This window comes from Lepisosteus oculatus, chromosome 1 (genome assembly GCF_040954835.1).
Source record: "Lepisosteus oculatus isolate fLepOcu1 chromosome 1, fLepOcu1.hap2, whole genome shotgun sequence".
In the NCBI taxonomy this organism is placed as follows: Eukaryota; Metazoa; Chordata; class Actinopteri; order Semionotiformes; family Lepisosteidae; genus Lepisosteus; species Lepisosteus oculatus.
The window spans coordinates 3,395,133-3,407,909 of NC_090696.1; the positions used below are offsets into that span (position 1 = coordinate 3,395,133).

Genomic DNA, 12,777 nt, shown 5'->3' on the forward strand with positions numbered 1-12,777 from the left:
ACATCGGTTTCTTCGTTCATTACTAGATATCGTCACCCAGATATATCAAGGAAAATCTTTTGCTTCTTTTGTAAAGCACAGTGAGGGGCAAACAGAGACTGAAGACCTTCATGACTGTGACTTTCAAGTATTTTTTAGGATTCTATAGCAATCACATTTCTGATTCAGCTGTCGATATACAGTAGCTGCTTCGCAAAAATTCTTTCTCACTCCTAAAAGAGAGGATGCAAAAATATGGAAGCTTTAGGATGGGTAGAATGATTTCGTCCGTCCAAATTTTTGAAGTAAAAAATCCAAAGAGCCTTAATGGTTAAGCCAGGCTTCCTACAATAAAGGAAGAAACGGAATTGGTTGCATCCCACAGTCTCTGTCCCAGGCAGGCGGCAGGAGGCTAGCGGGTGACACGGCCTCTCCGCCGGTGTCGGGCTGGAGCCTCTCGTTGGCACTCCGGGAGAGCCGGGTGCAGGTGTCCTGCAGGCCCAGGGGAGGCGAGCGCGGCGAAGGGCCGTGGGCTGGCAGGCAGTGGAGCTGCTCGCCGGTTGCCAGCAGCACCTGACAGCAGCAGCAGCAGACGGTGTATTTTGGGGGCTTTCCAATCCAAATGCCTACATTGTTGCAGTGGAAACAAGAAGCCAAACAAAAGTGAATCCGAGCAACACACACAGAAACAAGGGCCGTGGATGTGATGGGGGGGGGGGGAGAATCGGCAGCCTGCCGGCAAGGATGAGGCTGATTGAATCCCCTTCATTTTCATCAGGAATGAGCCAGGGAGCTGCTACAGGGGTGGAGATGGGGTGGTGGGAGGGATGAGAGAGAAGCACGATAATGGAAGCCTAGAAGATGAGATATATATACATGGGAGCAGACGTGGGCAAGATTAGGACTTGATCTTCCTCCTGAACTTCTGTACCACTCCGTTTCTCGTACAAAGGTAACATTTCATCTCTTTGCTTGGTCTCCTCTCTCGGCTCTAGTGGCGTGGGGCTGGCACGGGCTCATTACGAGAAGCAGCCTCCCTCCAACCTGCGCAAGTCCAACTTCTTCCACTTCGTCCTGGCGCTGTACGACCGGCAGGGCCAGCCCGTGGAGATCGAGAGGACCTCCTACGTGGACTTTGTAGAGAAAGACAAAGTAAGTGAGCTCCCATGCTGCTACAGAGCTCTGTTCAGGCTGAGGTTTTGACTCTCATCCCTGCTCCAGGGTTGTGTATCATCTGGGCTTCTCAGATCTCGTTACGGCAATGAGAAAGCTTGTTCATGAATAGAGTCTTGAAGGACTGTCGCTGCACAAACTCCACCTCAATATGTTTGCTGTGCAAGGCACGGCCTTTTGTTTGAAGAAAATGAGGTTGTTCAACATAAATATATTGGGAGTAATGTATATCACCTCTTCAAAAGAACTGGATTCAAAGAGAAAGGAGATGGGGAAAGTTTCAGAATGACCTACCTTTCTCCTCATCTTTTCTTTCATTGGGATTCCTCACTATCGGACTTTCCTTTCCATTCCAGTGCAGTCTTTTCTAAAATCAGCCCCTTAATAGTGCAATTGGATGCAGCCAATAACATATTTAAGGAGGAGAGTATGCCAAAATCCTACCGTGTAATGGATAGGTATCACTTCTTCAAGAGATCATGGATCCAATACAGTGGACTGTGTCCCCATTTGTCCCGAAAGAAAGAAAATGTCAAACATTCTCATATGTGCAATTTCTGTTTGCATATGCCATGAAAATTAAGCATTTATACTCCTGTTGGTGAGGTTTCTTCATTTTGTCTCTTTCACAAATGATAATGCAAGCATGCCTTAATGCTAGCAGACTGGTTGTGTCAGAAGCCCTTTCCTTCTCAAAGAAATAAATTAAGTGCTAAAATGGTGCGAAAAGTCTTTTAACAGTGAAAAAGGGTGGATGTGCACAACTTGTCTATAGAGTTAAAATGGCAAATCCATTAATGTCAACAGGAATTATACAGTGAAATTCTTTAATCTATACATCTCTATTATACATATATAAATATATAATAAGAAAGCGCTTGCATGAATATAAGAGCTTTGGTTTCTCTTGCTGGAGAGCCAGGAACTGCATTAAAGATAATGCAGACTCAGTGATCGTATTGTAGCTTCTTCTAGCGAGGACATGAAGAGTAGAGTAGAAAATGGGAAAATTAACTTATTTTTGAAAAAGGTCTAGAAGAGTGGAACTGAGAGAGTGAATTGTCATGACTTCTGAAGCCACTGTATGCAGTGTCAGTGCAATGGCTAAACTACATGTTTTTTGTAGTATGACATATGTGAGGTTTTTGTGGATTTTTTGTTGGGTTGTGTAAAACTGTGACATTATTTGCTGATATTGCCCAGATGTGTGTGATTCTCTTTGGCTATAAGATACTGCACTGTGTGCAGGGCGTCTTCGTCTGTGGGGCTGATTTTCTGTGTAAATATTATAGAAGGTGCTGGAAGAAACCCTTTTTTCTGAAACAGAAGCTTCGATTTCCCAAGTGCATGACATGAGTGACCGCACCGGTGCTCTGTGACAAGGAGTGCACAGCAGAGAGGCTGTTCCTAGGACAGACCCTCAGGGGGCGATATGCGCCCCCGAGGCAGCAGCTCTCAGAAAGCAGAAAGAGTCTAGTACACCACGATACAAGCTGCAGAGCAATCTGAGGCATTCATCTCTACAAGGCAGGATGAGGATATTGTTTCCAGAGGTCTGTTAAATTGTTTTTCCAGCCGGCATGATGATGTGCATTGCCAGAGTTTGGAAAGAGGTTTTTCATTTTATGGTGAAAGGTGTGGGTCGGAGCTCTACAGTGTTTAGCCATATTCTTTTACAGACCTGCTCATACACGCACAATGACCCATTTCTTCAGCACTTAAAATAATAGTAGTAAAGTTTTTTATGAATCTGTCTGAGTTTGAATTACAAACAACTTTAACAAAATAAAACGCCAGGGCTCTCTCTGAACACTAGTCTACATTGAACAACGTGTGTGAAAATATTAAGATTTCCAGTGTGCTCATTAAAGAAGTTTTTGTACCAGTTTAAACTGGTATGTTGACCCTGTCTGCAAAGCTCGGTAAGCAGATTCAAAAGAAGTACATTTATCAAATGTACAAAGGCTCTTGTAGTTGTTTTGAAAATGTTAAAAATCAGAGACTTCATAATCTATATGAATTAAATAATCAGTGATTATCATTTAAAGTACAATGACACATTATTTTAAATAACTTCCACTGATTACAGAAGAGAAATTTACAGGATGTAGGTATTTACTTTTGTGAATCTTAAAAGTTCCTTTGAAGGTTTTAACAAAATGAGCCAATTGGTGTATTTCAGTGGTTATTTATTAACCCTGAGTTTTTCTTGGGTCATATTTTGTATCTTAACAGGTCTCAGTAATGAGGGTTCTAATTTAAACCAGCATATTAATGGTACTTTCCATACAAATGTGCTTTTCTTTCTCTGTCTGTTGGATAATACTGTTGTCTTTCTGTATTGTCCAGCCAAGAGTCCAGATCCCTGCAGAATATCGAGGGAGGTGGAGACTGAACAGATTGTGGAAAAAAAAAATAATCTTGAGCTTTTTTCTGAAGTAATAGTGCTGCAACCATGCAGAAAGGCACAGTAACAGGACTGAGATATAATTGCTGTCAAATGCTGCCCTAATGCCTGTTAAAGACGTGAAGCTCCTTCATTTTTTGCCTCTTTCTGGATGTTATGGGTAATGCAGTATAGTGTTTATTAGCCAAAACATATACATTCTTTCAGCTTGAGGAGTCTGTTGTAAGAGCATTATAACCAGCATCATTTGAGTCTCAGATGAGCAGGATACTGTCTCTCTATCCTGCAGTACTTCAGTAAATGTGGTCAGCGTGTCTGTATTTGACCCAGAAAGACATATAATGTACAACTCTGGGCTAAAAACATCATACACAGGGCAGCCTTATTTACTGTAGTGGACAGACAGGGTAGATTCTGGTTGGACCTTTCTGGATCTGAGGATGACAGCAGTAACAAGTTCTGCACAACAAAACGAGCCAAATAAATTATTCACATGGAATTCCTTGTGCATCCTTCTGAGTTCAACAGTATGCGCACAGACCTGTTTATTTCCCAGCTCGCTGGATTGGCATCAGTGTGGCGTCAATGCTGGGAATAGGTGAGGGAGACCGGCCCCCCCCTCGCTCCAGGCCCGGGCCCTGGCCAGCGCACAGTGGCCGAGCGGGGCGGGGGGGGAGCCCCCTGGTGGCCAGGCCGCCACACACCCCTCCACTCATTCCAAACTCATCGGTCTCTTTGCCTGGGCTCTCCCCTGGCAGCAGAGAACATTGAATACAAAAGGTTCAGGTTCTGTTGTCGGCGCATCCGTCTTTGTCGGAGTGCGCGTTGTGCGAGTTGCGGTGTGGATGTTGTGCGTTTGTGTGTCTGTGGCGCTCCCTGCTGTCAACAATGTGTGGCGGTGTGACAGAACAGCTGCTCTGCGGAGTTCTAGGCAGACAGTTTTGCATAGTACCTCGCAGAGGAGCTGTTGTGGGATTTTGTGTGCAGTGTTTCAATTTACTGAGCCGGACATGGCTCAGTAGTGTAACACACATACACACTTTCAGAGTTCATGGAAAGACATTTACTAAAAAGAAAATGGGCTTGCTTGGATTGAACTCTACCACCTCGTGTTATCGTACCAAAATCCAAATTAAACGATGCTTCGCTGTCTGGTGGTGTGCTGGTTGTTTGTGTGGTGGAGATTGTGAGCCAGTCCTGTATGGTCTGTATTGCTTTCGAAAGCCTAGTGTACAACAATTCCCTTTGTACAGTACAAACAACTCACTGTTGGATAATATTTGTTTTAGAGTTAATTTGAAAAACAGGGTTTAGTTAATTGCGTGGAAATCCTACCATATATGAGCTAATGTGCTTCGTCACCATCTGTATGTATATATGGATTCCATATCATTTTGGATAGAACTGGAAAACCTATAACAGTTCTATAGGGTTTATCTCCAGCAGGCTGAAGGCAGTGCCCGCAGGCATATAACAATTTTTAAGGGTGATGTTCACTAGCATCACCTATAACTGTTTACCTGTCCGTGCCTCCTCAGTGGAGGATTAGTGCATTATGTTTGGAGTGCTTATTCCACCCAGGAAACACTCAGTTCTGCTTCATTATTGTTTATCACCTTGCTAAATGAACATATCTCTAATCGGCCAGCTCACCTACAGCTTTTGAATTTTGTCCTGTTTAAATCTGCTCCAGACTTAGACTGGGCTTTCCTTGTTTTTGTTGCTGGGTTAGCATGCTGTTTTGAAGCGTTTCTTGATGCAATCTTGTCACTTGCTTTCCTCACTAGCTTTTCTCAGTTTTACTTTTTTTTTGCTTCCTTTTAATTTTCTAACACTAGTTGGTGGATGTACTGGTGATCACTGCGCCATGTTTAACTCGGATTACTGCTGACAGTTTTGGCCTCCCAGTTCCTTTAAGAGCCGTGAATAAATCTCAGACACTGTACTCTGTAAGGCCTTAACACTGATTCTTCACATATTAACGTTGACTTATTCATAGCTGCCTTCTAATGCAAAGTGATTCTGAGCACTGTCTTATTATTAGTTTGGATATTCCCAGGGCACTGGATGTAGTCTTAAGACTTGGAATGCAACATCTGCCAGGATTGTGGCTGGATATTTGAATGTCCGTGATAGGGAGGATTTAGGGATCAGCTCGGATAAAGAGATGGTTTTTTCCAGTCAGAGTGGTGTGATCTCATTAGGCCCTAGTTAATGATGACTTCATCTGAGGTGAGCTCTCGTGGCAGGGGAACACACACGGGGAGGGCCCTGATTGATTTCTGTCTCTCTCTTCCAGGAGTACAATGGGGAGAAGACCAATAACGGGATTCACTACAGGCTACAGCTTCTATACAGCAATGGTAAGACAGAATGAACCTGCGAGTCTTATGCACGATCCAGAGAAGATTGTTTAGCCTGTCTGTCAGCTGGTGCCTTAGCAAAAGTGAAGAGAAGAATAGGAAGTAAGGACAATTATATAGATGTAAATAAGAAATGAATACTTTTCATATCTGCACCCTGAAGTTAATGTACCTAATCCTGCACTTGATGATTTTCTAGAAGAAACAGTTTTTTGGGGGGGTGCTATTACAGCACATCACATGCATGTCAACTCATTGTGCATGAATCCACAGACCCCTCTGTGCTGAGGCCTGGGTCGTGCTGTCAGTCAGTGCTGTGCATGATAAGGGCCAGGCCTCCCAGAATACGGACCCTTCTTAACTATATGGTGTGTGTGCCTTTTTTCCGAGACACGAGTTGATTCATTTCAAACCAAGGCAGAGTATATGAAAAATCAATTCTCATTTCCGTGAATAAGATCTTACATTTTTTTGAAGAAATGTACTTTTCCAAAAGAAGTTGATCAAATGACTTATTCAAGGCGGTATGTTTTTTTATGTTATGGTTTAATTGGCTGTAACATATCCCAGTAGTTTGCTTTAGCAGAATTGTAAATTTATTTTAAAAGGTAGCAGAACCTTACCCTCAATAAAATCCAGTTCTTTTCCTTGCAACATACCTGCCGCGAAGAGACCAGAGTGCACAGGGATCACAGCTCGTGTCAGAGTCTTCTGCACACTTTCGAAGTTCCTCGATAGCTTTCTGAGAGACGTTTTTTTCTCAGCCTTTAAATTGCCTTTGTATACCAATAACGCCACACTATACAGCTCATGGAATAAGGTTCTGGTTTACTTCATTCATCAGGACATTTGATTTCTTCTTAAAGGAAAAGGCACACGGGACTTGAAAGTAGGGAAAACGCCACAGTAAAAGCTTAGAATAAAAAAATATTGACGTGCATAAGTGCTTTGAAGTACAAAAAATATTTTTGTTTGTTTTGATTGCCAGCCTAGTTTGTATTATGAGTGTCAAGAAATTCTAAAGCCACTGTGCGCCAGGTAAATTAAGAGTACATTTCCAAAAAAGAAAACCCTAGACTATTCTAATTTTGAAAAGTGTACATAGTAGAAATTGTGTATTTCATCCTAAAGACCAATCATGTGTATTGGACTGGTACAACAGTTCAGGGACTTATCAACTTTGTGTCTTCACAAGGATTGATCCACGACCAAGGGGTGCTTATTTCATTCTGGCAGGTCTTTTTTTCTCTTTTGGACTGAATTTAAATTGTTCACTATTATCCAACCAGGGGAAATAGATATTCACTTTTACAGCCTTGTGTTTTACAGTACATCCCATTCCCTGTTTGGTAAGGGAAAAAATACCAGCTGGATCTTGAGAGTGTTTTGTGCACCTTAATGTGTTTTGTGTAAAGACACTGTCAGAGTCCTCCACTCTGTTCTTTATAGGATTCTGTTATCAGCTGCCTCCGCCCTTCGTATTGATTTGTCTTGTTTTTCTTCCAGGCATCAGGACAGAACAGGACTTGTACGTACGGTTGATAGACTCAATGACAAAACAGGTAAGACTGTCGTCTGAGGGTGCCCCAGAGAGAGACAGCTACCGGGGTCATGTCAGGCCTGCAGTGACACTGATGGTGCTGTACGCTCCTGACTCTGGCTTCTTGTGAGAGAATGCAAGTCTAGAACAAGGCCTCCCAAGCCCAGTCCTGCAGGGTATTATCCGAGTGCAGCTCTGAACCAAGCGATGGAGCTCATTATTGGCTTAATTGACAAAGCTGGATAGATTTTTCCAGCTCTTCAGGAGCTCCTGATTAAAAGGCCCCTCTAAAAAATTGCCCCTCTAGGACTAGAGCTGGGACCTTTGAAAGATAAGGAGTAATGACTCTGGATACAATCAGGCAGTCATTACATCTGACCTCAGCAGCTCTGAAATCTCAGGCCGTGCCTGTATCGTCCATGGTGTTCAATTCTTCTCCACTTAGCGCAGGTGTCACAGCGCCTTAAATTATCCAATGAAATCTTGCTCTGTTGTGCTGATACCTCGAACCAGTGCCTTGGCACATTCAGACAAGAGTCTGTTTTGCTTGTGACACTAGACAGATTCACTAGAGGCCAGTGCAGAGTAGAGCCGAGGTGTAATTCAATACCGCACCTATAACATCACAACACGGGTTCGACTGAGGGGAGGCGTGTCGGCGTGCATCGAGCAGAGGTTAATTCATGCTGAGAAGTAGAAAGAAAAAGCTCGTTCCCACACAGCAGAAGTGATCATTACCATAATGATGTTACTAGAACTGTTCTTCTAACAATACCGCAAACAAACCAGCCAAAAAGCAACAATGCCGAATGTTTTATCCTATTCAGTACTGTATTTATTTTTTTTAAACGAAAATTCAGAAACATATTTTTTTGTTTTCTCAGAGAAGCGCAGTGCTAACACTTTTTGACAGCTGTGGTCAAGGACGAATGAGCACAGGAGTGTTATTGTGGTGCTTAAGCAGACCCTAGTCTTCCTCGCAGACAAAACCGAGCTTCATGCACAGCGACAGAGTCATCGTTCTTTTTTAACTGACATAAAAAACTTCAAGCTTCCTGGAGCTGGTAGCCTAACCTCTACCGATTGTTGCAAATGCAGAAAAATTCCCAATTCCCATACAAATTCCCAAACCTGGTGCCGCTGTTCCCCGCTCCCCCTGCCTGCAGCGATCCTGGGGTCCTTGTCGCTCTGTCCCCAGTGGGGCTGGAGGGGTGCGCCCCCTCTGGCCGTGTTCCTGAGCGCTGCCCCAGCTCTGAATCTGTCTCCATAAGGCACGCTTGGGAGGGGAACCAAAAGGTCATATTTCTTTATAAGAGCTTATGTCAGGGGCTTTGTGAAACCCTAATAGTTTTCAATTTACTCCTAACTGCTCCCATTCATTCTTTTATTGTTTTCCATCTGTTCCAATCCCCAAACCGAAGCTGTTGACGGACGAATGGAGAGATACCAGTATATTGTATTATAAAGCACTCAGCCCTCCCAGCCCAACGTAATCGATAGGCACCCGTCTGCTGTGCCTGGGAGGGGATCAATCACTGGCCCGCTGTGTCCCGACTACCTGACAGGGCGCTGATCGTGTCGGCAGCGCCCCGCGGGTATTTAGAGCCAGAGGGGTTAATAGGTTGGCAAGTCGCATTGCTGAGATCGCAGCCTCCCGCTTGTGGGTTTGTGGGAACCTGCTGTGCCGTGCAGCGGGTGGGGCGCACATCCTGCCCCCCCCACCCTCTTGAGTAAAACATGTGTTGTGCTCGAGTGACAGAGGAGCAACCTTGCTCAAGTGGGCTGATGCACGGTACCTCTGCAAGTAAGATGGGCGCCGTCGAATCCCAGTTTTCATAGCTGTCACCTTGGTTAGCTAGAGCTCGTTAACACTTCCGCTGCCGAGCGCTATGCATTTCGCACTTGCAGTAGAAAATGAAACAGCGAATGGGCAGGAGAATCACAGGTGCGGATAAACTGTTGTGTTAAGAAGTGCTTTTTTTATTTTGTTTCCATATCTATGTTCCCAGAACATTTGAAGATCAGAGTGATTCAGCATGAAAGGGCTGTTTGGTAGTCAGTAGTGAACTGATCTGATGGTCTCATCCAGCCGTGACAAAAGTCAGGGTATCGCCTTCAGCTACCTCGCTGGACACCTTGTTCCAAACTCCTACAACCTTTTGTGTAGAGAAGTGCCTCCTGTTTTCATTTTAAGTGCACTTTCCCTTCTGTTCCCTGCTATGTGTTTCACTGTTTATTCTGAAGAAGCCCACTGGGTTGATTTGATCAGTGCTTTTGATAGTTAGGAATACAAGAATTGGGTACCCTCGTGGTCTTCTCCATTTAAGACTAAAGACATTCAATTATTTTTATATGTCAGAGCATAACATTTCTGCTTACTTCATTTCTAGCCCCAAATGTATCTGGTCACTCTTTTCTGACCTAATTCAAGAGTAGCAATTTTTTGTAACATAGGAACTGGAATTGTACATACAGTAATAGTGAGGTCTTCCTAGTGCTTCGTACAGTTTTAACACACCATGCTTTAAAACTCCACACCTTTAACTATATATCCCTTATTGCTTACCCACATTGCTTAGAAGATGTAATTGGTGTGTCAACATGAACACCCGAGTCTTTGTCATAAGAAAGCTTGATGTTTCTGTTTTGTATTGTGGTTTGTGCCTTTTCTACCTGAATGTAACACACTGTGCTTGTCTACAGCAAATATCATCAAATAGGTGTTGGCCCAGTCTTGCCTTTTGACTGAATCCTTTTGAATTTTCTTTTCTTCTTCAACAGTGTTGGCTAATTTTCCTATTTTGGTATAATCTTAAGCGTGGCTAGTTTACTGTACCTATTATACCTGCCTATGAAGAGCATTGGCCCTCATGCAGACCAGTGGGGTATGCTACTAATTACATCACCCTCATTTAAACATTCACTACTTATTTACTGCCCTCTCTTCCTTTCCATTAACCAGATCTCAATCCAGATACATGCATTATCTTGATTGCAAGCCTTTTACAATTTGAAAATTAATCTTTTATGAGAACTTCAGTACAAACCCTCTCAAATTCAAACTTCACCATATCATATCATAGGCTCTTGCATTAATTGCTGCTCCTATTTGTTCAGCATTTCTTCTTTGTGCAAGACCTGTTTATTCTAAATGCATGCTGACTGTCCCATAGGAATCTACAGTATTGCCATACAGATGATATACTGTATCCTGTAGTTTAGTTCTGATTGTCATTTTTTACATAACCTTACCAGACATTAACAATAATTAGTAGAAATAATACTTTTGTAATCCTTTTAATAGATGAGAGATATGTTAGCAACTTTCCAGTGAATGGACACTACCCTTGTCTTGAGTGACTGTTGGGAGAGTTGTGTTCACAGCCTCTGAATAGCTTCTTTTGTTTCCTGAGGTACAATTGACAGAATACTATCAGCCCTTTGAGATTTCCAGATCTTAAGTCAAATCTAGCGCCACTTGTGCTTCTACCATTTCTGTGCTAATACTATTTAATACAGAGCTTTGTTTTTCTCTAACCTGAGGCCTGGTGCCATTGTCTTGTGTGTCATTTGAATTGCTTTTGAGGGCATTGTGGCTGAGAAAATGATGGGTCTCATCCGGGAAGAGTTTTGAATGGTTTGGGTGCAAATCAGGTAATAGTGAGAATTGAACCTCTTCTCCTGTTACTGACAGCATCGCGACATGCTCACTAAACTGAATTCACTCAAGAGCTGATTGACATATACTCCGCAGTGCAAGGGTCTTAGACATTTTGCACTGTTCTGTGCTTTTCACTCAGTGTTTCTTTCTTTATGCAAAATAATTCTATAGTGATCCTCAAATGTCCTTAAAAAAAGGCTTATTTCATTTTATTGTAGGTTCTGATAGATCTGTATTTTGTAGTACAGCATGCACCATTTCAGTCTTTTTCTTCCTATAGAGTTCCTGTAAAGAGGAATAATGTTAATTAAAAGGAACTCGTGACACTGAGTCAATTCAATTTAACGGGCATCTGTGATGGATCTGCCAGTATGAGGCTTTACACTGGCTGCTCATGTACGGTAGACCTGTGAGCTGTTGAGATCAGGTTTTTGAAGATTCTGATCAATGGGATTTAAAGATGCCTAAAATGCACAGTCTGGTTTCTTCTTATCCACACTAAGCTATTAATGACACTCAAAGTTGTTACAACAAAAAAATTGTTGTGGAGGCTTTGAGTAAAATGCTGATCTACGAATTCCTGAATGCGTTTAATACTCTTGCACAGCAGTGTAGATAAATAAACTATTTTTATAGTCATGCATACTACCCAAATATGTTAAGCTTTTTTCGATAAGCTTTTTGTCATATTATCATATTAAAATAATTATTATTTAAAATAACACCAAGAAGCAAAATGGGCCAAATGGAATCTGAAATAAGAACAGCCAGATCTTTAAGTAAAGAGCAGCTTTTGTGCCTTTTGAACGACATTGTAACAGGTAGAAGCCAAAGCAGCTCTTCGTATTGATCAGAATTCCATTGGAATGGATTCATTCACATTTGTAGAAAACTAAAAAAGAAACCAATTGAATGCAGCAGGTCTTGTCTTGTGCAGTTTGAAGCTGAAGAAGCAGGAGAGTGACACTGGCCAGCTGCAACACAGCAGCTCTTTTTTCACTTTGTGGGGTTTATGGGTTAGATGATTAAAATCACAGGTGACTGATGCCTTTGCAGTTCTTGTCCTGTTATGATTCCCTTCCCCTCATCAGCCAGGTATCAAACACTCGTGGTCACCATGCCCAGTGCCAGCAGGGCCCTGCAAGTTGCACATCTGTACCCATGTCCTCCTGTCAGCAATCAGCAGGGCAGCCTGCTGTTCCACAGAGTCTCAGCCCGAGAGATTCATCAATATTCTTAATGAAACTGCAGCTACCTGCTGGAAATAATGACCCCAATAACACCAAGGGGTAACATTGTCATCATCTGCGGTGCCAGTGCACGGCACTTCCCAGAATACTGCCCCCTACCGCAGGACCTGCAGGTCTGAGTCGCAGTTTTGTGTTTGGCCAAATGCTTGAATCAGGTCCCATCACTGTATCTTCTGATCAAGACCACAGCTTGTCAGGTTTTTTAGCTTGTCCAGTGTAGGACATTCCTTTCTATTGTATTTCTCTGAACGGCTTCCAGTGCAGAAATATCATTTTTGCAAAGTGGTGAGCAGAATTGTGCACAATATTGTCAATGATGTTTTGCCAGTCTATTGTGAGCACTAGTATGCCTTGAAGAATATGTGAAATGTGCACGACTAGAGTGTGCAGAGGTAACGGAGACA

The 12,777-nt window shown here is 42.8% G+C and overlaps 1 protein-coding gene across 5 annotated transcripts in view; it reads left to right on the forward strand.

The window, feature by feature from the left end:
* Positions 1–12,777, forward strand: part of LOC102696247 (transcription factor COE3-like) — a 165,507-nt gene that overhangs the window by 14,984 nt on the left and 137,746 nt on the right. For all 5 annotated transcript variants that reach the window (XM_069186866.1, XM_069186689.1, XM_069186637.1 and 2 more), the window contains 3 exons: positions 975–1,131; positions 5,859–5,922; positions 7,429–7,484. In XM_069186866.1, the coding sequence (XP_069042967.1) occupies positions 975–1,131; positions 5,859–5,922; positions 7,429–7,484 (277 nt within the window). The remainder of the gene's footprint in view (positions 1–974; positions 1,132–5,858; positions 5,923–7,428; positions 7,485–12,777) is intronic.